Source organism: Apodemus sylvaticus, chromosome 1 (assembly GCF_947179515.1).
Source record: "Apodemus sylvaticus chromosome 1, mApoSyl1.1, whole genome shotgun sequence".
Taxonomy (NCBI): Eukaryota; Metazoa; Chordata; class Mammalia; order Rodentia; family Muridae; genus Apodemus; species Apodemus sylvaticus.
Window position 1 is genome coordinate 54,651,925 of NC_067472.1, and position 25,390 is coordinate 54,677,314.

Consider the following 25,390-nt stretch of genomic DNA (forward strand, 5'->3'; position numbering starts at 1 on the left):
TGGAAGTGAAGTATGTCCTAGTAACTCAACCCAGAGGCTTTCTCACCAGGAAGTGCTGTAGGGTGCTGTTGCTGAGTATGCTTTTAGCTAAGCAAGATGATGATTTAAATTGAAGATCAATATGGAAAGCACTTTGCTATATCCTGCCCACATTCTTGAGCCCAGTGACCTGTAGCTGTTCTGTCAAGAACTGGGAGGGTGTTGTTAAAGTTACAAACTATATTATCCCAAATGAAGTCTCTTGATGAGAGGCCTCTCTGGGGACTTGAAGGGAAGCACCCTTGAAGGAATCGTGTTTCAACAAGCTGGGAAAAGGTGTTCCCTTGCACGCACCCATACACACATTCGCATAGTCTTCCCAAGTTTCTGCAGCCCAACTGAGCTGCCTCCCACCCCCAACCCCTTTCTACTCACGGTTCTACCCTTGTATCAAAACAGAAACAAAAACAAAAACAGCAGCAGGGCAGAACCCCCTACTTTGTATAAAATAGTTGCAATTCTCAGCACCTGGGCCTGACAGCCCACACCACAGGATTCACCTATATACATATCCTGACGCAGTGAACAACGTCTTCCTGCGTTTCTGTGAGCTGAAACCCTGAGAATCATTCCTTCCCTCACACTTGTAAGAGACAGGCAATATTAGTAAATGATTCCAGAGATCTCTTGCCTCTATCCACTTGGAAGACAGAGACTAGGGACTGGCAAATCACCATCTTCAGACTAAGGACTGTGTTCCTCCCTCCTTCAGATTTTATAGGAATTTATTGACTATAAAATGGACAGGGACAAAGTATTCTGCTCTGTAGTCCCCAAGAGCTCCTGTTCCCCTGGGAATCCTATATACTAGAAACCACCCAACTAGCAATCTCTGTGCCTTAGGCAGACATCACAAAGGCACAACAAAGTGGCAATCTATTAACTCAAAAGCCCAAGAGGGAAAAGTTGGTAAAGAAGATACAAACGGTGAGTTGGTGCAAGTGATTGATAACAGCCAATTGTTTATTTCCACTGCCCTGGTCACAGGCACTCCCTCTGCCCCTGCTCCTGTCTCCTCTGTCCCCACTCCTGCTAGCAGAATTCCCTCATGCTGTTCTCCTTTCCCCCCACAACACTCTCCCTTACTGTGCTACCAATTCAGCTGTCTCAGAATGCTGGAGGGCGTCATTTTTAGTTCTTTTCCTATCCAGATGCAGGGTACAGAATAAGCAGCTCTTAAGTGCTGCTTTCTGTGCAAATGGTTTTTTGATTACAAATAACCTAACTAGGTTTGAAATGTTTTATAGAATAAGACAATATTTTTTTCAACAAACTTTAAAAAAAATGTACAGTTTTGTTTCCACGCCCCCTCCCCCACCCCAGCTTGCACACCCTCCCCCCAACCACCCCTCCCTGGCAGATCAGCCCCACCCCGACAACCCCTGTTTTCCTTGGTTGTGTTTTAGGAGGTGCCTGGCACCACCAGAAATTCAGCTTCAAGGCTGACAGGCGAAAACAGCAGGGGCTTCACCGATACCCTTGGTAACCGTAGTAATTCCTGTAGTATCGGTCTCTGTCCTGTTGGTGGTGGTAGTAGTAATTCTGCCACTAGAAGAGAGGGAAACCCCATCACTTAGAGCCAGAGCTGAGGATAAAGAGGCATGGCACTCATCCAGCCAGTCCTGTCCCCTTCACCCTCAATCTACCCCAAGAAAATACTCACATCCCGGTTGTATTGTCTGTAATAGTCTCTGTATCTGTTGTACTCATAATCTCGACTGTAGAACCGTTCATAGTCACCCCTGTATCGATCATAGAAATTACGGTAGCCCTGAGGAATGAGAGAGGAGTGGTGATGATATACGGATCTTCAGAAGCACAACCCCAGTTTCCCATTACTGAACAAGACATATTTCATCTTGACACTATAAGCAGGGTAAATTCTTTTCCCGGGTTAAATTCTTCCAGATAAACATCTTAAGTGGGCAAAACCCTAAAGCCCTAAGAAAACAGCCCAAACCCCTCTGCTCCCCCAAGTCAATAGGAATGGCTTCACAGCCCAGAGGGAGGAGCAGAAGGAGAGCTGCACTCACCCCTCTGTTTCCAGACTGCCCCCAGTACTGCTGCCCGTAGGCCCGGTTGTCGTAGCCTCGGCGCTGCCCGCCCACTGGAAGAGAAATGGAGAGGGCGCTCAGACAGCTGGCATGGGGTCCTGGCTCCACATCTGAGTGGAAATCAAAAAGCTGGAGCCACAGGCAATACTAGGGGAGGAGGAGGCTTGCTCTGGCCAGGCTCACACTGTTAATTAAAGCACTAGCCAGGATCTTTTATTAAAAGAGTCTGAGAGGGGAGGGCACAAGAATAGACACAAGAAAACAAAGCCACCCTGCTTTTGAAGCTCTCCAATCCTGCAAAAACATTTTAGATGACAAAATGATACATGGCAGAGTTAGAAACATGAATAAAAACTGCCATTCAGAGGATCAAACTCTCAGCCCAGAGAGAGCTGAATGCCATATAGCCTATACCCACCACTGTACAGAAAGAAGACAAAATGCAGGTAGCCTGCATTACTTAAGGCTAGGAACCAGTTATTCCTGGTGTCTAGGACATAGCTAGCACCAACCACCTGCTGATTTACAGTTGCACACACATAAACACACACTTTTAGAAAGAACAATTATAAATATACACTGGGGATTTAACTGACAAACTAGACGTTCTGAGGGAAAATTAATCCCATTAATAATTAACTTTCTTTGTAACACTCTAAAATGAGGAAAGAATCCATTCAGTTTTGCCTGCGAAATTGGGCTGATTTGATGAAGCATCAAAAAAATCTTAAGATGAGAATTAGATCTCACTGCACATCCTTAAGACTGCAGTGAAGTGGGGAACCAACTTGTTGGTTTGCATGGAAACTGGGCATATGAGGCACACTGTACTGTTTCAAGGAAACATATTTCTGCCCCACAGTAACTATCTTCTGGCTGAAAGATTATGAGGAAAGCATATGAAGCAGGGGTAAAGGGCACAAAAAGAAATAAGCTTCATCAGGAAGGCTGCTCAGTGTGGGCAGCCAGGTGTCTAGGACTCACCATAGCCTTGACCTCGGCTTCGGTTCTGCCGGTTTCTCTTGTTGCGGTTATTCCGGCGGTTTGTCCGCTTCTCAGAGGGGGGCAGTAGCTTCCTTGCTTCCTCCTTGTATTTAGTGACAATGGGTTGAGCTTCCTCTTTTTCCAGCTCCCCATATGTCACCTCATCCATATAGTCGCATTTCTCAGGCAGAGAGAAGTTGGCTATAAGAATAAGAGAGAAGCTTGTGGGCCTAGAAAGTGCAGACAGGGTAAGAATGCATGAAAATCTACCAAAGGAAGTATACTTTAGTTTTTTGGTAGTTTGGGGGATCAAATCAGGGCTTTACACATGTTAATCAAGTGCTCTCTCACTGAGCTATATCAAGTGTTTGTTTCTCACATCTGGGACTTAGATATAAGGCTAGCTAGCCTTCATTGCCTTAGCTTCTTGCCTCTTGTAGAGCATTACAGTTAGGAGTCTACACTCACAGTTAGATTCACCTCTCTGATTGATGGGATAGAAGATGCACCATGCCCAGCTTGGTTATTAATGGTATATGTCTACACCGCACAGTCCCTTTGAAGACAGGGTCCTTCACAGAACCCTGAGCTCACTATTCTTCTGTTGGCTCCCTGCTCAGGGGTGGGATTTCAGAAGTACACAGGGTTCTTGGCTTGTTTTGTGGGTATGTGAGAACTGGGATCAAAACTCCCGGCCTCGTGCTTATGAGGCTCTTATGAAGAGCTGGGCCAGGTAGGTAAGGCCTTGTGCATCTCAGGGTGGTCTGAATCTCTGCCTCTTGCCTTCTGAAAACTGGGATTACAATTATTGCTGCTGTTACCATACTTTGCTTCTCTTTTTAATTTTTTCTTCTCTCCTTTGAAATGGTTTTATTACATAGAACTCAGGCTTACTATGCAGTCTGTGCCACTTCAAACTTAAGATCCTCCTGGCTTACCCTCCCCAAGTGACAGGCCAACAGGTCTGCTAGTCACAGCCAGCCAAGCCTGACACTTTCAAGCCTAACTCAGTAATACTCTACAAAAGTACTGAGACTATAGGTATCACCATGACTTTTCCCCTTTGTAAAGGCAGGGTCTGTTTATATAGCCTAAGATGACCTAGAACTTACAACAATCTTCTTGCCTCAGCCTTCTGAGTGCTAGACAAGTGTTACTATGCCTAAACACAAACTTACTTTTCCCTAGATTGTAGCAGCACGAGACAACAGGCTACATGCAGTTCTTAAGTAATCTGTAATAAATTTGCAGTGAGCTATCAGGAACACAGGCTAAATGTAACTGAGAAAGTTTTGGTGTTACTTAGAAAAAACTTGGTCTCAGGAGAGAGAACTCAGTGGTTAAAAGCAGCTTCTTGTCCTTGTAGAGGACCCAGGTTCAGTTCCCAGCACCCATACAGTACTTACAACCATCTCTAATTGCAGTTCAGGGGCTCCTGACGCTGTCTTCTGACCTCCAAGGGCACCATCATGTACACATTTAATTTACTACATATACATATATGTAGGCAAAATACAGAAATAAGTAAACCTAGAGAGAAAAGGGTGGGAGGAGGGAGAAGAATGTGGTCTTATGTAGCCTGCCTTTTCCATAACTTCCTGTCTAGACCAGGTGGGTCCCAAGTTCATAAAGACATCCCTGTCTCTGCCTCTGCTGGGATCAAAGGCAAGCACCACCCATGCCTGTCCAAGAAGTTAGAGCTTCAAGCTGGGACTGAGAGTATAGGTGAGGGTATCACACTCACCTCCCATGTACAAGGCCCTGGGTTTCAATTTCCAGCACAACCCACTCCACATGCACACACACAGTTATACAAAGAGGCTAAATAAAAGCATCTACTTGCCACGGAAGGCCTCTCATTTACATGACAAGCCATCTGCCTGTCTCTGGACATCAAGTTCATAGACTGTATCATAGTGAATTTTATCTCAAGTATGACTCTCACATGAATCCAGTTATCGCTATTTTAAAAAACTGCACTAAATTTCTCCAACTGCCTGAAAATTTGCCACAGAATGTTAAAATTAATTCTTTTGTTTGTTTGTTTGTTTTTGGGTTTTTTTTTTTTTTTTTTTTGGATTTGGTTTTTTTGAGACAGGGTTTCTCTGTGTAGCCCTGGCTGTCCTGGAACTCACTCTGTAGACCAGGCTGGCCTCGAACTCAGAAATTCACCTGCCTCTGCCTCCCAGAGTGCTGGGATTACAGGCGTGCGCCACCACTGCCCGGCCTAAAATTAATTCTTATAAATTCAGATGCTCCACATCATAGATATGAGAATTGATTCCCAAGCTAGGGGTTATGGGCTTCTATAGCCAGCAGTTCACAGGGTAAGTGGGGTGCCAAAAGCTAAAGGAAACACGATGAAAAATATGATCTAAGGAGAAGAACATGAAGCAACCAATCAACCAAATCAGGCAAATACCAAATCAAGAAAATAAGCAAAAGTGAAAACAAAACATAAATCTATTAGCGCATCAGAAATCAAGACATGGGAGAAAGATGTCTATCTATCACTACTGTGTTTAATTTGAACCCTAACAATCAGCTTTGCCATTTTCATAGAATACTAATCTTAATTTTAAAATTTTAGTTATGAAGGTGACTCAAGCTCTTCCTTCATTTCATGTATCTTATTTGGATTTAAAGATCTCATTTCTCATTCATTCTTCCATTTTCTGAGACAGCATCTCAGTTAGCTCAGACTAGCCTCCAACTCTTTATTCTCTTGTCTTTATCTTCCAAGTGCTGAGATTAAAGGCATGCCTTTTTCCCACCCAAGATATGGTCCTACTACATCAGGCTGGTCTCTCTTAGTTCATAATCTTCATTCCTGAACATCTCAAGTGCTGGGATTACAAGCATGTGCTACCATGTACAGACATTTACCCCCGTCAATGTATTTATTAGTTTATCCACGGTGGTTATATCTAAATTGTTCTGAAATTTACATTTAGGTGTGGAGAGTCACTCTTGGTGATAGGCGGGGTTGCATTAACCAGAGAGTGGATTCTCTAATCCATGAAATTTTAGCCCACCTTTCATCTCCAGCATTATAGACTCAGGCACATCATCTCCCTCCACTTCTTTTCTCAACTCCAGTCTCTTCTTCCAGTCTTCCTCATTAGGTACAACTACCACCACTTTCCTGGAGAATGTCTTGAACAGCAATAACTTCCTTCGTTGGCCAGAGTTGTACACATTACACTAGTAATAGAAGTAATAACATATTTAATGATAAAGGTCACTACTGAACTTATGAAAGAAAACTTTTCTTCTATAACTGAAGCATCAGGTTAGAAGTCAATTTCCTTTAGTAATAATCACTATTATTACCATTGCTTTGTGGTAATCAGGATCAAATCTAGGGCTCTGCATATGCTAGAAAACTGCTCTACCAGTGAACTATAACCCCAGCTCTCCTTTAATTTCTAAGACACTATTTGACAAATATTATTTTACATATCAGGAAAACTGAAGTTAGAGGGCGAAAAGACTTGTCCAAGAACCAGGATAGATTGAAGAATTCAAATGAAATGAATGAATGAATGAATCCAAATCCTCTTCTCTCCCCCAGTCATCTGAGTTCAGACAATTTCAGTAAATTGTGTAAGTCTTTACATTACCTAACTCACAAGCAGAGAGTCACTAGGTAACTTGAGTCTATTCCTTAATTCAGTTCTAAATGTGATCCCAGTCTAACTTTAAGAAAGATACAAAATTTTCATCACTGGATCTCCTTTAAAACAAGATTCCTCTTGAATGTCTGCATACCTGATCAAGAATAAAGTTCCTCTTTGATCGTGAAGCAATCTGGACCAGCTTACTAAGGCACTGGGAGGCTTGCTGAACTAAGAGGTCCCTGCTTTTGAGGTCCATCTCTGGTTCCTCGAGCCCCTTCATCTGATGAATGAGAAATACAAAAAGTTACACAGCAAGTTCCGGAGTCCAAAAGTCAACTGTTCAAATTCTATATGTGTCACATGAACTCAACACACTGTCAATTTCTTATTCTACAAGGGTCACAGAAATTGTCACACTGTTCATGTCCTGTAGTAGTCACTTCTATACATAACCTAGATTTATTCCAGATTATATGTTTGCAGAAATTTGACAATCTAGGAGAAGTGGGGCATATCTTAACACACTGACAGTGTGTGGGGTCTTTGTTCTCAGACACGTTACAGACATCTCTATCCCTGACTAAGAACAGGCTATCTAAGATTTTCAGTGTCTCCACAGCAAGCACCATAGCTTTCCCCACCTCTCAGCAACTGACCCTCATTTGAGTGAGCACAGTCTCAGCTCCCAGAACATTGTATCTTCTCTCAGGGTTTTCTTTTGCATATTTCAGTGCCCACTGGGTTTTTCCAGATCCAGGAAGTCCCACCATCAGAATCACCTGCAAGTAAAAGAAACAGGAATGAAATAAAAATGAATCATTTTATAAAATCCAACTTTCTTTAGAAAATAATGTTGTATTTTCTCTATCCCAGTTTGATAGTAATTTTAGAATGCACTTGAAAGTACATATCAATCCTCTCCTAAAGCATGAAGCCTACAGTGCATACCTCACACTCCTCTGTGGTCTTGGGAGGGACTGCTGTCCTCACACGCTCCTCCACAGGCACAGCATGGATGAACACGAACTCTTCTGGTGGTGGGAAAAAGGGCTCCTCCTTCTGACCAAAGTTTAATTCTATGACACAATTCTTGCAAAGGACATGGGGTAGAAGGGCTCGATCTGCCAGAGATTCCTTGCTGATTCGGAATGCCACACCCAAGTCTTCTCCATTCTTGGAGAAGGAAAGCTCAACTTCTCCAGTGTCAAAATTCTACAAGGACAAAAGTACAAGAACATTTGCAGGTTGACAGGTTATAAGGGCAATGAAGTATTACCGCTTTAACATTGGGAGGGTGGACATATGGGTCAGAGGTAAGGATACTTGTCACCACGTATGATACCAAGGTTAGTCCCTAGAGCCCACATAGTAGGAGAAAACTGTTCTGACTTCCACATAAACACTATGAGACAGACAGACAGACAGACACACACACACACACACACAGACACATACACACACACACACACACACACATAGAAATAAGCAAAATAAGCAAGTAAGTGAATGCTGGGGCTATTGCACATTTCAGATAACCAAGCAATGCATCAAATGCATAAAAGCCAGTAGCTGGTAGGAAGCATAGCTGAATCCTCTTAGTTTTGTATCTACCCTCTGCTACAAAGCCACAATTTTCAGGAACACTCACAGCAAAACAGCCAATAACATCGTTCTCCCCAAAAGTCTGGCCAAATTCCTCAAACTGCCCATTTTCTGCCTTGAGTCCTCTTCCATCAAAACCATAGGAGAATTCATCTTCACCTAGAAGAGTCAACAGTCAATTAGCTACCTGTAAAGTTTCCACAGACTAAGCAATATGGTAACAAACACAAACAAGAAGTTACAAAATAACTTTACCAAGTTGTGAACAGGAAAAATCAATAGACCATCCAACTCGAAGGAGAGAAACTTCTGTGCAACCTTCTTTCATTGGGAGATTCTGAGTTACCTGGTCAAATCAGAAAATGAATTCTTAGGTCCATGGCAAATGCAGGTACAAAGTCTGAGATACAAAGATAAGATTCATATACAAATTGAAAAAAAAAATCTCAGCTCAATACTAGAGAAAGAACTTTTACTAAACCTAAACCAAAGTTGTGGGCCTGGCACTATAGCTCAGAGATACAGCACCTAATATGTACAAGGCACTGAGATCAATCACACCAGCACATAAAACAAACAACAAAACAAAGTCATAAGAGTCAATTTGTAGCCGGGCGGTGGTGGCGCACACCTGAAATCCCAGCACTCTGGGAGGCAGAGGGAGGCGGATTTCTGAGTTCGAGGCCAGCCCGGTCTACCGAGTGAATTCCAGGACAGCCAGGGCTATACAGAGAAACCCTGTCTCTAAAAAACCAAATACAAAAAAAAAAAAAAAAAAAAAAAAAAAAAAAGAGTCACTCTGTTGTTCAGTTAAGGGTATGTTCAAGCAGGCTGCCCTTTTCTAAACTAATGAAATGCTGGATAGGAGTCTAATACACATTTTAAATTAAGAAATAGTTTTCAAGAATGACTTACCTTGGCCTCAAAGCATACTTTTCCCTTTGTTACTCCATAAGTACTTCTTGCCCCAGACCAAAGGGTAGGGAATTTTTCTGAGAAAAGTGGCTGGCCTCCATATCGGTCTTTGCTTATTTGAAAATGGAGATCCGAGGTATCTGTTAAGAAAAAAATGTAACTGGTTACTACAACGCTTAACATTGAAAAGTGCTGAGCAAACCAATACAAATACTATCCAAGTACCCAAGCCATGAAATTTTACTCTCAAAACTCATTTTTAGATCACTCCAGAGGCTAATGCAGGAGGATCACAAGTTGGAAGCAAGCTTGAAATATACAACGAAGCCCTATCTCAAAAAACAAAGCAATCTTCTTTATACATACACGTGTCCAGGTTCACAAGTGTCTGATCCTCCTCTTCATCTTTTGCTTCTTCTTCTGGAGGTGGTGGGGACTTTGAGCTAGAGGTAGGAGAGGAGAGCAAATGCAATATAACCAAGGCTACCTTCTTTGAGGTATTTGTGTGGCACTGTCCATTTTAAACTATCAGTGAATTACCAAATTCCAGCAGACAGCTTCTTTCAATGAATGTGAAAAGGGAATAGCAGTTTCCATCACAGATTTATTTACTCTAAAGCTTATGCCTGTAAGGACCTAGTTCAGTTTTCAATCCTCCCCTTCTTAAATCAACAATAGGAATACCAGAAGCAGAGCACAGTCCCATCAAGGGCGTTCCCTCACCGGCTGTGGTGAGCCTCCTCTCGGAATTCATAGTATGCCCGGCCATGCTCATCCTTCTCATCACGCTGTCTCTTCACGCCCCGCCGCTCACCATCTGAGCCCGCGGGTTTTGACTTTTCACTATCTTGGTCATCTCCTACAAAAGGCAGGGAAAGAAAATCAGGGGTGTTTATACTGGAGAGTAGAATGAACTCAGAACTAAGAGACTCTGAGTTAACTTTAGGAAACTGAGGGTATCTGATGGAGACAGAGTGTTCCTATATTACTTCCAAATTCCAAATCACTGATTAAGATGGGTGGGGGCAGGAGGGTGGGATGGAGGGGAAACCACTATGTGCTAATTAAATTGGACAATTTTTCCATTCTAAATTTATCTATTTCAATCAAGCCGGCCTGGCAGATCTCCCCACCCGTAGGATAGAAAAGTATCCCTGAAGTCTTTTAAAAACCTTTATAGGTGAGTTTCAATTCTCATAACATCTGGATTTATGGCAAGTACTTAATGACTATTTTCTAGCACTTTTCACAGATGCCTCACATTTTCTTTTCTTTCTTTTCTTTTTCTTTTTTTTTTTTTTTTTGGATTTGGTTTTTTGGAGACAAGGTTTCTCTGTATAGCCCTGGCTGTCCTGGAGCGCACCCTGTAAACCAGGCTGGCCTCAAACTCAGAAATCCGCCTATCTCTGCCTCCCAGAGTGCTGGGATTACAGGCGTGCACCACCACCGCCCAGCTTCACATTTTCTTTAAGAGACTATCTTTTCTGCATTAATATGCACAGCCTTACAATGACAAGTGTATTTTAAACAGGAACTTGAAAGTTACCAGAGAAATTCTTAGGTCACAAGCAAACCATAAATAACACTGCATCTTTACTGCATGAAATTTGGGGCAGGAAGGTGGTGTTATATATTAAGTAACATTCTTTTTGTTGTTGTTGTGTTATTGTTTCTAGACAGGGTCTCACTATGTAGTTCTGCTGATCCTAAAACTATTTATATCAGATGGCCTCAAACACAGACATCTGTCTGCCTCTGCCTTCAAATGTTGGGATTGAAGGCCTGTGACACCAAACCTGGCGGCAACATTTCTTTACACAGAGTAACCCATAGACTTTTTCCTTAGGCTTCAATGTTTTGAAGGCATTAAGTGTTTCCAACAATTCCTCTAAAACACTCCCTTAGCCTTCACTGCTTTTTATCTGCTATTTGAGATAACACAAATTAAGGGTTATGTAATAGGACTTTGGTCCCAGGACATCAGACACAACAAAAACCCCAAACACCATACTTTGTGTACAATTATTAAAAATAGATTCCAATTTTATAACACTAACAGCCAAAACAAAAAACAACAAAACAGTACAAAAAATTCTAAGGCAAAAAAAAAAAAAGCAAAAAAACAAAAAAAACCAACCTACTTGAAACTAAGACTCAGAAACAGCTCTCCCTCTTCTGACTCTATAGATTGGCTCTAACTATGCAAGCATTTCAAAAGGAGAAAGGTCATTAACTCCTGGGGTAAGTCTCCACAAATCTTCTACCACAAGGTTACTCAAATGGTCCTCTAGAACCCCTCAATCATTTCAGCTCAGCAAGTTAGGAGCCTTAGGGGTACCAGTGTAGAATTAAGCCTATAAATATGCTTATTCACAGCCTGGGTAGAAGAATAAAATATAAACACAACAGGGACAAAGTAGAAAACCCCAATCAAGTAACTAACATGCTACTAAAATGTTACCAACCTGAGAGTTAATGATTAAACTCAACAGGCTCACGCATACTGTCTCCTACCGCTTAAGCAGGAAGGAGCAAGGTTAGATATCCAGAGTCTCTTTGAGGACTAACGTGGGTTTGACACAGCAGCATTTCACGGTCTGTTTATTACTTATCATTTTTAAGGTAAGGAACGAACTGTCAGGCCTAAGCTGGTCTCCCCAGCACTGGTCTCTGTAGATCGCCAATTTTTCAGCATATTTTCGGCTAAAGGTATTCAGCTAAAGGGGGGTGGGGTGGGCACCAGAAGACTGATCCACAGGTAGGTAGCTCGAAAGCAACACACACACACAACATTTCCATCCACTAACACCAAGGAACCACATAAGGCAGGGACCTCCCTCCTGCAAACAGTGGAGAGACAAGACGCCCAAACCTTCAAAAAGACGGGCAGCGGATGAAAGCCACCTTCCAGGAGAATCTCATCAAACAGCCACTAGAACAGTGCACTTACGGGCAAGTGGAAACAAGGAATCGGATAGCGCGGTGCAGGGTGGGGTGCTGGATCGGAGACGCACCCGGCAGGTTGAGGCCGGGCTCTGCTGCCAGTTCCTCACCTTGTTCCTCTATGGCCTTGTCACCCGGTGCCTCGGATCCCGGAGTCTCGTCTCCGCTCCGTTCCTCCGGCCCGTCTTCCTCCCCCTTGCCGTTGTCATGCTCTTCGCCACCATTTACCCCACCTGACCCAGCCGTGGCCTCCGCCGGTGTGTCGGAAGCTTCGGGCTCGGCCTCCATGGCTGACGTCTCCGGGGGCTCCGGAGGCGGCTGCGCGGCCTGGCCCAAAGCCTGAGCAGGTGGTGGTTCCTCGTCTTCGTCCTCAAGCAGCGCCTCCTCGTCCTCCTCCTCCTCCTCCTCTTCGTCCTCCTCCTCGTCCCCGCCCGGGCCTCCGCCCGACGCGGCCACAGGCCGAGGCTCCGCCTTGCAGGCCCCACCGGGCCCGGCTCCACCAACGCCGGCCTCGTCTTCCAGCATCTCAGCATCCAGTGCCTCCTGAAGCCGCTGCGCCAGATCCATTTTGAGGCCGCGCGAATCCAGGCCCCGCCGCTGAAGCTCCGACCGCAGCTCGGTCACTTTCAGCCGCTTCACCTCCATCGCCGCCGTCGCCTCCTCCGCCTCCCGCCGCCTCCTCCCCTGCGAACTGTCGACCGAGCCCGACCGCGCAGGCGCCGCCGCCGCCGCCCGCCTCCGCCTCCCGCGCCAGCACTGAGCCCGCGCTAGCAAGCGCACGCACACAGAGGCAGAGGCTGCGCTGTCTTCGCGGCGCGCTTGTATCGCCTTCCTCCTGCCCTGCCCCTTTCGGCTCACTGAACCCAAAACAAGACAGTGAGGAGCAGCTTCCGACACACTCGGTACTCGACCGCGGGGGAGTGCGCGCCGAGGACGACGGAGTTCCCTCACTTCGCCTCCCTCCTCTCAGAGATCCGGGCCAATCAGCTCAGGCGGCATAACCGCGCAGCCGCACGGGCCTGAGTCGGGCAAGGCTGGCTGCGGCTCAAGTGCCTCGTAGCACGGAAGCGTGAGCGCGCTCCTCTTTCCGTACTTCAGTTGTAGGCTCTGCGCAGTCGCGCCGGAGTCCCGCCCACTTCACATCACATCTCTTACTTCCTGCTCGCTCCCAATTACTGGATCACCCTAGGTCTTACTCCATGACCTCTCTTGCTTAGTTTTTGCAACTTCTGGACTAGTAACCGAGGACAAGCTGGAAGGATGGGTGGTCCAGGGTTTTCGTAGCTAGTAGGGAAAGGCCTGCCCAGCACCAAGGGAGAGCAAAGCCGGGACCTCTTTCTGTGCTTAAACATCTACCCAGCAACAGAGGCGCCAGCCCCACCCCTTCCTTCTCTCATTGGCCAGCTTGAATCGTAGTATGTTGCTCTGATTGGTTATCCTATATCGTGCGGCTTTTTTTCTTATTGGAGAAGTGGCCGGGAATTTTTTTTTTTCCGGGTTGGTCCGCTGAGGAGGCGGGGTCTGTTCTGCGGGATTACTTTTCTAGACTCGTTTCTGATTGGGTGGTATGACGCAATGCGCGCGCCCCCCTAGATGCCAAACTGCTGGCCGCTCCGGCGACCTGCTTTCTGTGCTGCTGCACTGAAACTGAAATTCTGGAGGAGGCTTCCAGACTCTGCTGTGGTGCGGTTGTAGGACGTGAAGCTTACGGCCTCTGTGTGCCTCACATGTGGACTGGAGACTCAGGCCTCACTCACTTCGGTCCCTCAACACCAGAACCATCAACAAATGTTTGTTGGATAGAGACAAATAAAGAGGTTGGAAAGGAGAGAAGCCTTTTTGACTTGTTTCAGTTGTTCCCGCCTACTCCATCTTCTTCCAGGTCAGGGGGTGTGCCTCAGAGAAAGAAGGAAACGAATTTTGCGGGCGGTCACACACTTCGAACGTTTAGTCGGGCCTTTGGATTTCCCTAGTCTATAATCACGCCGGGATCTCTTCTAATGGAACTCATTTGGTCTATGGCTTCACTACCCCTCACATACCATTTTTTAGTTTGCGGAACTTCTGGAAACTAAAAACTACCACAGTAAGATAGATGGGACTAGTAAAATCAGCAAAACTCAAGTCCCTGCCAACCTCTTGAAGGAGGGTAATTTTCTGCTTACGAAATCGATGCTCTAATCGTTTATTTTGATGCCAATACTACTGCTTTAGTTTCTCTTTCATTTAACAGTTCCAACAGTCATGGAGAAGCGCCTTCAGGAAGCCCAGCTATACAAGGAGGAAGGAAACCAGCGCTACCGGGAAGGGAAGTACCGAGATGCTGTGAAGAGGTACCATCGTGCCCTTCTTCAGCTGCGGGGTCTGGACCCAAGTCTGCCTTCCCCTATACCCAACCTGGGACCTCAGGGCCCAGCTCTCACACCGGAGCAAGAAAATATACTGCACACCGTCCAGACCGACTGCTACAACAACCTAGCTGGTAAGTATGGGGGTGGGGTGGGGTGGGAAGGGCATGGCAGAGCAGAGCATCAAGACAAATACCACAGGACCAGGCAGTGGTGGAGCATGTCTTTAATCCCAGTACTCAAGAGATAGTTCGAATACAGAGAGAGTTCCAAGACAGTCACGGCTACACAAGAAACCCTGTCACAAAAGGCAAAACAAACAAAATCATTAAGCCCTGTGAACATTGGAAAAAGACGTTCCTTTTCGATGCCACCTGGTTATTTAGCAATGGATTAAAACCTGTTTCCAATCTGTAGAGTACTCTAAAAGCAGGCAGGACTTCTCCAACCTCACCTGAAGCTACTACTTACTGGGCTCTAAACCCCAGATATCTTGATTTAGTGGACCTAGGGTAGGACTACCAATGGGTTTATCTGGAGGAATGTTGCCATCACCTGTACTCCAGCACTGGGGAAGATCAAGTAGAAAAATGGCTTCAAGTTTGAGATCCAGACTAGCCTGTGATATGTGGTAATACCCTATCTCAAACAATAAGAATAAATTGAAAAAATGGAAATAGTCACAGTGCTGGGGATGTTCCATTTCAGAAAGGATGGTTACCTAGGATTCATAGTTGTGACATTTATGACATAGAATGTCAGGTGTTAGATCACTACACACTGATCTATGTAAGTGTCACAACAGTTCTTTCAGATTAGTTTAAGGAAATCATCGAGTATATAGTAACAAGTAGATTTAAAATTATACCCAAACAGTCTTAATTCCCAGAGCTTAAATGCCTTATTACAAGATTCAGTGCCTTTTAAAAAAATAGAAAATGTTAAAAAAAAAATAGAGACTGTACTAAGGAATTTGCCAAAGATCAACTTTCCTAGAGAAGCCTTCAATAGTCAAGCAACAGTTTAATTGTACTTATTCTCTAGCAGTTTTATTTTCTTCAAAGTATATTTAAAATTTATTTGTTTGTGTATACTTCCCACTTTGTGGTGCAGTATTTAATCATTGCTTGGACTCAGTTGCTGCTGAATAGAGATCAGCGAAGCCTTATATCCTAGAGTACTTTCCCTAAGCTGGTAAAATCCTGCCTCAAAGCCGGTGCCCAGAGGTAGAGTGGGACAATAGGACTGAGTGCAGTACATCTTATCTAGTGTCCTCACTAAGCTGTTAAATCAGATCTCTCCTCTCTAAGCTCCAAGGCTAGAGAGGTGACTCAGTAGTTAGGAACTTTGGCTCCTCTAGCAAAGGATCAGAGTTCAATTCCCAGCACCTACATAATAATTTACAACTATCTGTAACTCAAGGGATATGACTCCGCCCCCTCTTACCTCCCCAAGCACTAGGCACATACATGGTTCAAATACATAAATAGAGGCAAAACACTCATAAGAGTGAATATGTAGGCTTGTTAATGGCATCATTATACCTGAATCTCTGCCACCAAACATGATTTCGTTATGTTTTATATATTTAATTATTTTTAATTCCCATAGCTGTTAAATAGAATGTCTTTCCCTTTTTTGCTTTTAAAAAATAATTAGTTTTGGGGGCTGGTGAGATGGCTCAGTGGTTAAGAGCACTCACTGACTGCTCTTCCGGAGGTCCTGAGTTCAAATCCCAGCAACCACATGGTGGCTCATAACCATCTGTAATGAGGTTGGATGCCCTCTTCTGGTGTGTTCAAAGACAGTGACAGTGTACTCACAAATAATAAATAAATATATCTAAAAAAAAATTAATTAGTTTTAATTATTTGTCCTTTGATATGTGTCTGTGGGTATGTGCACTTGTCAAGGTAGATGCCTATGATGTCCAGAAGAGGGCACGGGTGGTTGTGAGCCATCCAGTACGGGTGCTTAAAAGCAAACCTGGGCCCTCCGCAAGAGCAATGTCTGCTCTTTACCACCAAGCCATCACTCCATCCCCTTTTATTTTTGGTGATAGTGGGGATTGAACTCAGAGCTTAAATATGTCAGGCGGTCAATCAGTCTACTGAGCTACAACCCTTTAAGGGAGAACATTGTCTTGAATGTCGCTTCCTCAAAGCCCACCCCCCAGTGACACACTTCCTCCAGCAAAGCACCACACCTCCTAATCCTGCCCAAGTAGCATGGCTCCCTGGTGACTCAGCATTCAAACATATGAACCTGTAAGGGCCATTCTCATTCAGACCACCACACTGAGGATGACCTTGGATTCTTAACCCTCCTGCCTCTGCCTCCCAAGAGTTTGAATTACAGGTATGCACCACTATGCCGATAGAGTCTTAAATAAAAAAATAAAGTCTAGGGACTGCAGAGACGGCTTACCAGTTAAATAGTACGTATTGCTGTTACAGAGCCCTTGGGTTTGGTTCAGCACCTACCCACCCACCCACACAGCGGCTCTTATAGTCATCTGTAACTCTGGTTCCAGGACCTGACCCCTGTCATGACCACTTTGGGCTCCTACATGCATATGATCCACATTTATGCACACAAAATGAAACAAATAAACTTTGTATTTTATCATGTATGTACACACACTCAAGCATGGCATGATACATGTGTTATGAATGTCAAAAGAAAACTTGTGGCCGGGCGGTGGTGGTACACGCCTTTAATTCCATCACTTGGGAGGCAGAGGCAGGTGGATTTCTGAGTTCGAGGCTAGCCTGGTCTACAAAGTGAGTTCAGGACAGCCAGGGCTACAAGGAGAGACCCTGTCTCAAAAAAAAAAAAAAAGAAAGAAAGAAAGAAAGAAAAGAAAACTTGTGTAAGTCACTTCTCTTTCCCAGGGATCAAATACAAGTCATCACCCTTGGAGGCCAGAGGCCTCACCACTGAGCCAGCTTGTCAGCCACAACTTTATATCTCTGGTTCCTAGGTGAGGGTTTAGATATGGGAGACACTTAATCGTCAGTGAAGAAATGAAAGCTGTGAGCTGAGCAGTGGAATCGTCTATATAATATGCCCTCCTTCTTTTTCCCTTTAACTGGGCCCATTAGCCTGTCTCCTCCAGATGGAGCCAGTGAACTATGAACGAGTGAGGGAATACAGTCAGAAAGTCCTAGAACGACAACCTGACAACGCCAAGGCCCTGTATCGGGCTGGGGTGGCCTTCTTCCACCTGCAAGACTATGACCAGGCTCGACACTACCTGCTGGCTGCTGTCAACAGGCAACCGAAAGGTAAGTGAATGAAAGGGACATAAAGAGTTGAACATATATAAAATTGTTTTCAGTACAAAGATGTGATCAGCCGGGCGGTGGTGGCGCACGCCTGTAATCCCAGCACTTGGGAGGCAGAGGCAGGCGGATTTCTGAGTTCAAGGCCAGCCTGGTCTACAGAGTGAGTTCCAGAGCTTTGTGTAGCCAGAGCTACACAAAGATGTGATCAGGGATTAAGATGATAATGCTAATTGCTGGGTAATTGACATTACACACTGTATACATCATGTATTGAACTATATGCACCGTTCTCATTATTATGTACAGCTATTACAAATCAACAGAAAAATACTTCTTAAAAAGAAGGGGTAGGGATGGATAGATATGTGTGTGTGTTATATATATTATACACATATATATCTTGGTAGGCATGCACAAAGCTCTGATTTTAATCATTAGCACTGCATAAAAAGCATATGTAGTGGTGTGCATGCCTGTAATCCCAGCACTTGGGAGGCAGAGGCAGGAGGATTAAGTGTCCATTAGTTATACAGGGAGTCTTAAGATGGCCTGAACTATATAAGACCCTGTCTCAAAACAAAACTTTCTCATTCTAGGTGGTGTATGTCTTTAATCCCTGCATTTAGGAGGCAGAGGCAGGCAGATATCTTGAGATTTAGGCCAGCCTGATATATAGAGAAGTTTCAGGACAGCCAGGGCAACACAGAAACCCTGTCTCAACAAAGCAACGCCGCCCCCCCCCCAAAAAAAACTGTTCCACTGAAGTAGTACCCGTGGAAAGGAGTGTTAGTGTTTATCTTTTTCAGTTTATTGTTTGTTTTTTTAAGACCTATTTAGGCCGGGCGTTGGTGGCGCACACCTATAATCCCTGTACTCTGGGAGGCAGAGGCAGGTGGATTTCTGAGTTCGAGGCCAGCCTGGTCTACAGAGTGAGCTCCAGGACAGCCAGGGTTATACAGAGAAACCCTGTCTTGAAAAAACCAAATCCAAAAAAAAAAAAAAAAAAAAAAAAACAAAACCTATTTATATTTAGGTATACCAGTGTTTCACTACATATGTGTTGTGTTCACTTTGTTGGAGGTGTGGACCTGGGAGAGTGGGGCCTAAAAATGAGGTCACTGAAGTCTTATTCAGTAGCCAACTTTACTACGAGCATTAAACAATTTATACTTAAGAATTTTTTTTTTTTTTTTTTTTGGTTTTTTGAATTTGGATTTTTGGAGACAGGGTTTCTCTGTTTAGCCCTGGCTGTCCTGGAGCTCACTCTGTAGACTAGGCTGGCCTGGAACTCAGAAATCCACCTGCCTCTGCCTCCCAGAGTACTGGGATTACAGGTGTGCGCCACCACCGCCCGGCCAAGAATTTATATTCTTAAGAAGAATCACACAAGAAAGGTATTCAATTACAAGGACAAGCCACACATGGCAAAAAAAACAAAAAAAGCATATATTTTTCCATTGAGGCATATAAACAAATAGTAATAGCCTGCTGTAATGAGTGATTTAACATAAACTCACTCCTATTCACTATACCTAGGATGGGCACAAAAGCATATTTAAAAACAATTCCTTGTTTTTGAAGAGATTTAGATCACAAGACTCTTACCTTATTTCTTGGAGTTTTCTCACAGCACACAGCATTCCCCTCACAGCTTCATTCTTGATCTATGTCCCAACACTATGCTGTGCACTGCATGTGTGCCTTGGGGCCAAAAAGGCAGTTATTCATTCTTCTGGAACTAGATTTTCAGCCTGTAATGAGACACCTTGTGGGTGCCAGAACTGAACTTGGGTCCTCTGTAAGAGCAGCAAGTGTTCTTAATAGCTGAGTGTTCTCTCCAGCCCTAGTTTTTCACTGTTTTTTAAAATAGATAATAAGTCTCAGGAAGGAGCAGGGAAAGTAGTCATGAAATTCTTCGCTGAGGAGCTATTGGCACTTGATAGCTGTTAGAAGAGGCAGAGTTAGTTTTCTTAATGAGGTGATCCCATTGTAGGTCAGATATACTCCAGGACAGGCCCCATTCCCAAGAGTAGTTGAATAACACAGACTTAACCAGATGGGGCTGAGGGAGAAGAAAACTCAAAACTTATGTGGGTAGGAAGTCAGGAGGGTGGAGACAGCAGGTTAGATATGGGAGGAGTTGGAGAGGAGGGAGATATGATTAAAATGCATTATGTGAAATTCTCAAAGAATTAATAAAATATTTTAAAAATACATAACATTTCCTCGGCAGTGGTGGTACATATATCTAAGAAAATTTAAGTATATAAAAATATGCACATAAACAAGATTTCCACTTCAGTGGGATTTTTGAGAGTTTTTGTTTCTTGTTTTATGTGTGGTGGGTGTTGGCGTGGTCACAGGCCAACATGTGGAGGCCAGAGGATGGCTTGTAGCAACTGCATCTGTCCCTCCCCTGTGTGGGTTGTCAGCCTGGCTGCCCGGGCAGCAAATGTCTTTCCCTATTTACACATTTTGCTAGTCCTTAGTTTATGCTTCTGAGACAGGGTTCTCCCTTTGTTGCACAGGCTAGCCTGCAACTGCATCCCTAGTGCCAGCCTCCCTGAGGAGTGCTAGCTTTACAGGAGTTTATCAGCTCACTCAGAATACTCCAGTGTTCTTGTTTTCACAGGAAAGCAGCTGTTAGTCCTGGCTGTGTCCTTAGGAATATTTATGCTTAAACATGCATATGCGTTACTATTCCTGAACCAGCTCTGTAGGTCAATGTCTTATATATATAAGCCTGTGTCTCTTTATTTCGCTGAGTTATAGAGCAAATGTAGGGCCTTGTGCATGCCCTACAAACACCCAGCAGTGTGTTCTGTATATGTAAACACCGACTACCACCCACCCCTGTGACACCCAGCCAGTGTGTTCTGTATATGTAAGCACCCACTACCACCCTGCCCCTGTGACACCCAGCAGTGTGTTCTGTATGTGTAAACACCCACTACCACCCACCCCTGTGACACCCAGCCAGTGTACTCTGTATGTGTAAACATCCACTACCACCCTACCCCTGTGACACCCAGCCAGTATGTTCTGTATCTGTAAACACCTACTACCACCCTGCCCCTGTGACATCCCAGCCAGTGTACTCTGTATATGTAAACACCCACTACCACCCTGCCCCTGTGACACCCAGCAGTGTGTTCTGTATGTGTAAACACCCACTACCACCCTACCCCTGTGACACCCAGCCAGTATACTCCCTATATGTAAACACCTACTACCACCCTACTCCTTTTCTATTTTGCTGCTGGGAACAATACTCAGAACATTACAACTACCAGGTACTGCACCCATGTCCTTTTAAGTTAAATCTAATTTATTTATTTTGGAGTTTTATGGGACAGAATTTCACTGTATAGCCAGGCCAGCCTAGAGCCCTATCTATTGCTCCAGCTGGACTGAGCGTGGCTATCTGAATACTAGCAGTATATGAGAGTGTTACCAGAATGGGGATTTTAGGAACTTTTTCTATTCTTTTTGTTCTTTGTGTATGTGTTTGTGTGATTGTTTTTGGAGACAGGATCTCCTGTAACTCAGGCTCACCTCAAACTCAGTTCGTAGCACAGGCTGACAATGTCTGATCGTCTTCCCCTCTACTTCCCAAGTGCTAGTGTTACAGATGTGTACCAGTATACATATATACAGATGTGTTACAGATGTGTACCAGTATACATATATACAGATGTGTTACAGATATGTACCAGTATACCAGCTTAGGAGTTTTGGTTTAAAGCCCCTACCTTTTATAGAGAGTGTTAATGGCTTCCTATAAATGAACTTGATCATTGTTGTTCATCCTGTTCTCCAGATAGGAGCTGGCCTTTGCTTTAGGTAGTATTTTATCATTTAGCTCAGCTAACTCCAGGTGTGACCTAGAAAAGCAAGCTACTGACTGGGAGAATTTCAGATTTGGCACTTAGTTTTTAGTAGAGAAAGACTGAAGCAGGTGGTAGGATCATTTCTGAATTATTGGTTTAACAATAAATATGGTGTCTTTATTCTCCTCCTCCCCCCATTTTATTTTTTTGACAGGGTCTCTCTACATGGTGGTCCTGGCTGTTCTAAAACTCACCATGTTGCCTCAAACTTAGATCCAACTGCCTTTGCCTCCTGCGTACTGAGCTTAAAAGCCACCAACTCTGACGCTTTTATATATGTGTGTGTGTGTGTGTGTGTGTGTGTGTGTGTGTGTGTGTATGTATATATATATATATATATATATATATTATTTATGCCGGGTAGTGGTGGTGCATGCCTGTAATCCCAGCACTTGGGAGGCAGAGGCAGGTGGATTTCTGAGTTCGAGGCCAGCCTGGTCTACAGAGTGAGTTCCAGGACAGCCAACGCTACACAGAGAAACCCTGTCTCGAAAACCAAAAAAAAAAAAAAAAAAAAAAAAAAAAATAGACTTTGCTGCTGTATAGAGTAATTGTGACACTTTCAGAGTTTGGAGAACTAAAATAACTAGGAATGTTTACAATGCTCTCTGGTCCATTTGTGTCTCTATGGTTGGTCTGTAAATCTTCTCCATTGTCTTTGAAGATGCTAATGTTCGGAGGTACCTCCAGCTGACGCAGTCAGAACTCAGCAGCTACCACAGGAAAGAGAAACAGCTGTACCTGGGCATGTTTGGTTAAAGAAGAAGAGAGATGCTTCTCGATTTGAACTCAAGTGGACAAGTAAAGACCCATCAAGGGAAATCTGAGCCTCAGCAAGAGAAACTCAGCCTTACTCTGACCAGGTGGATTTCCGTTTTGTTTCCTGCTCTGCACCATTTATGGTCTGTCCCCAGTGTATCTGTTTGGCTTACAGTTCATATGATTTGCCTTGAGAAACAGACTACAGAACATTCATCGACTGTGGGTGGAGTCAACTGTATCTGTGGCATAGGTCTAATGGGCTGTTGTTAGATTTTTATCAGATACAGAGGAGAGGGTCAGTGAAGCTGAGACAGTAAGGACAGGCAGAAAGGACCCTTCTGCTGCTTCTTCAGATGCCTTTGTTGCTCCTAGTGGGATGGAGATATATATTTTCCCCGCCCCCGAAACAAGATAATTATAAATTGAGCCCAGTGGGCTGGAGAGGTGGCTCAGTGGTTAAGAGGGCTGACTGCTCTTCTAGAGGTCCTGAGTAAGTTCAAATCCCAGCACCCACATGGCGGCTCACAACCATTTGTAACGAGATCTGATGCCCTCTTCTGATGTGTGTCTGAAGACAGCAACAGTGTACTTATATATAATAAATAATTCTTTAATAAATAAATAAATAAAGCCCAAGTATATTTACATTAAAGATTTGAAATTAATCATTTTAGGGCTAAGACTGTAGCACAGAGGTAGACTGCTTCCCTAGCATGTATAAGACCCTGGGTTTGATTTCCCAGGCCTGTAAAACTAACTATATAACAAGAAATGAGTCAAACTTTGCTATTTCAATTTCTTATACTCTTAATATTCAGATTATTTTCCCCCACACAAGTATCTTCTTTCTAGGCAGTCATGATGTCCATGCCTATAGTCCCAGCACTTAGGAGTCTAAACCATGACAGTCATAAAATGAAGACCAGCCAGATTTTATCTCAAAATTAAAGGGCTGGAGATAACAGTTCTGTGGCAAAACCCTGGGTTTCATCCCCTTTCTGGTTTTTGGTTTGCTTTGTTCTCTCCTGGTAATTTCTATTCCTTGCTATTACTTGTACTCAGATCATTGACATAATACAACGTATTTGTCAGTAATCTATTCTTTTTTTGAAACTGCTGGAATGAATGCCTGGGGTACATGAAATTCTGTTTTTAGCTTCTGGAATCAAGCCCTTAAATAGTTAAGAATATTTACTAACTCTGTCCTTGTGCTGCTAAGCTTTCTGTGGGGGTGTGTGTGCATGATGCCGGAGTTTAAACCCACCTTGCACATGCTGACCAAGCACCCTTTTTTCAAGCTACACAGCTAGTCCCACAGTATTTGTTTTTGTATTTCAGAAAGAGTTTCTCTGTGTAGCTTTGGCTGATCATGTCTTAATATTTAATAGAGACATTTCTAAAGTGTGTCCACTTTTCTGAAATGCATTACTTCATCTTCTTTAAAGTGTACCATAATAAAGCATGACAGAACCTGTTTCCTCTTCAGCTGTCACTCTGTCTGTGAGGAGCTCAGGACCTCACAGAGGAAAGTAAGTACAAGGAAAGAAGTTTATTGTTTAGTGTCTTGGAAGCACCTGATAGAACCCTGAAGAAGCTATGTTACTCACGGGTGCAAATCTAGGGTTGTCCTGCCTCTGTGGCATTCATCTACTGGTGGCTGGTTTGTCATTCTGTTTACTCTGGATCCTGTTTATGTCATTATCAATTAGTAGCTAAGACCATGTAATAGGCCTCCACCTTTGTAAGTAGAGCTAATAAGCATGTGTCTCTAGCCATCATATAATCATAAACTAAATGTTTCTTGGGGTAGGATCAACTACTTTATTAATAACACCTAAAACTCTACTAATATTCTACACTTCTTTGTTCCTCCCCATAATTTATTTTTTTAAGATTTATTTATTTATGTATATGAGTACACTGTCACTGTCTTCAGACACACCAGAAGTAGGCATCGGATCCCATTACAGATGGTTGTGAGCCACCATGTGGTTGCTGGGAATTGAACTCGGGACCTCTGGAAGAGCAGGCAGTGCTCTTAACTGCTGAGCTATCTCTCCAGCTCCCTCCCCATAATTTAAATAATCCAACAAGACACAACAAAAAGATTTCTACCAAATCTGAAAAAAATCCAAAGACAGAACTAAGTAGAATATTTTATCTTCCAAACTTCTTAAACTGCTAAGGTTAGCATATGTCTGTAATCTCAGCTCTCAGAAGGCTGAGGCAGGAGGATTGCTATAAGGCCAGTCTGGGCTATATACTGAATTCCAAACTAGCCAGGACTACCCAGCAAGATCATGTCTTAAAAACTCAGATGGATTAAAATCCCTATACTGGTTTGACAACATTTTGTCATAGTGAATCCTGTCACATTAAGTTAGAAACCCTCTTGAAGTTTCTGCTCAGTAATTTTCCTTGTATAAATCTCAACACTACCCCTCAATTATAAATATCTACTTGTCTAGTTGGGAGTCAGGTCCAATCTCTGTGTCCCACTGTAAAACCTGGTTGTTATAGTTCCTATGCCATGACTCTGCCCCTGAATAGTCTGTTTCCCATGCTTTTAAAAACTAAAATCATTGTCATCTTGCATGTTTCACTTCTTCAGAGATGGTTTTGCTTCCTGATTGTTGTGTAAAAATTTGATGTTAAAGGAAGCTGTCTACTGCATCAATGTGGAAGAAATAAAACTGATATTCACAAATGCATCTTAAAAATTTATTTCACTGATCAATTTCTCAGCCGTCCTTAGAGGAAGCACAGTGTCAGACTTACTCGGCAGCTCTTATTCTGAAGCTCAGCTCCCAACAGACACTTTAAGTCACAGAAAGATAAAACCAAGTCTGACATAGGTCTTGGAAGAGGTCTGATGAGCCAACATTGTGAATCAGCCTGAATCAGAGGATCCCTGAATATATGTTCAGAAGTTTGTGGAGGGTACAG

General features: G+C 43.7%; 2 protein-coding genes across 6 annotated transcripts; one reads left to right on the top strand and one right to left on the bottom strand.

The window, feature by feature from the left end:
- Positions 1-981: 981 nt before the first annotated feature.
- Positions 982-13,249, bottom strand: Hnrnpul2 (heterogeneous nuclear ribonucleoprotein U like 2). Of its 2 annotated transcripts, XM_052190410.1 has the most exons (14): positions 12,268-13,247; positions 9,938-10,073; positions 9,581-9,657; positions 9,215-9,354; positions 8,555-8,645; positions 8,346-8,458; positions 7,646-7,909; positions 7,354-7,476; positions 6,849-6,977; positions 6,113-6,281; positions 3,078-3,278; positions 2,073-2,146; positions 1,703-1,810; positions 982-1,587 (listed from the first exon to the last, which is right to left on the bottom strand). In XM_052190410.1, exons 1-14 carry the CDS (start codon positions 12,800-12,802, stop codon positions 1,507-1,509), a joined length of 2,241 nt encoding a protein of 746 aa, XP_052046370.1. In that variant the 5' UTR covers positions 12,803-13,247; the 3' UTR covers positions 982-1,506. The 2 variants fall into 2 exon arrangements, with proteins under 2 accessions (XP_052046370.1, XP_052046381.1); XM_052190421.1 differs by lacking the exons at positions 982-1,587; positions 2,073-2,146 and having other exon boundaries at positions 1,710-1,810; positions 12,268-13,249.
- Positions 13,250-13,730: 481 nt separating this feature from the next.
- Ttc9c (tetratricopeptide repeat domain 9C) lies at positions 13,731-25,155 on the top strand. Of its 4 annotated transcripts, none has more exons than XM_052190539.1 (4): positions 13,731-14,039; positions 14,391-14,639; positions 17,610-17,792; positions 22,347-25,155. In XM_052190539.1, the coding sequence occupies exons 2-4, from the start codon at positions 14,402-14,404 to the stop codon at positions 22,439-22,441; spliced, it is 516 nt and encodes a 171-aa protein (XP_052046499.1). In that variant the 5' UTR covers positions 13,731-14,039; positions 14,391-14,401; the 3' UTR covers positions 22,442-25,155. The 4 variants fall into 4 exon arrangements, with proteins under 4 accessions (XP_052046499.1, XP_052046509.1, XP_052046506.1 ...); XM_052190549.1 differs by having other exon boundaries at positions 13,731-13,974; XM_052190546.1 differs by lacking the exon at positions 13,731-14,039 and adding an exon at positions 14,052-14,306.
- Positions 25,156-25,390: the final 235 nt, after the last annotated feature.

What these genes read in the sequence shown, in the direction of transcription:
- Hnrnpul2 (XM_052190410.1), bottom strand. Translation starts at nt 12,802, where the DNA reads ATGGAGGTGAAGCGGCTGAAAGTGACCGAGCTGCGGTCGGAGCTTCAG. An exon ending in ATGTTATTGGCTGTTTTGCT is followed by an intron (nt 7,910 to 8,345) that starts GTGAGTGTTCCT and finishes TTGTCCTTGTAG; the next exon opens with AATTTTGACACTGGAGAAGT. An exon ending in ACAGACAATACAACCGGGAT is followed by an intron (nt 1,588 to 1,702) that starts GTGAGTATTTTC and finishes CCTCTCTTCTAG; the next exon opens with TGGCAGAATTACTACTACCA.
- Ttc9c (XM_052190539.1), top strand. Translation starts at nt 14,402, where the DNA reads ATGGAGAAGCGCCTTCAGGAAGCCCAGCTATACAAGGAGGAAGGAAAC. An exon ending in CTGCTACAACAACCTAGCTG is followed by an intron (nt 14,640 to 17,609) that starts GTAAGTATGGGG and finishes TGGGCCCATTAG; the next exon opens with CCTGTCTCCTCCAGATGGAG. An exon ending in TGTCAACAGGCAACCGAAAG is followed by an intron (nt 17,793 to 22,346) that starts GTAAGTGAATGA and finishes TTGTCTTTGAAG; the next exon opens with ATGCTAATGTTCGGAGGTAC.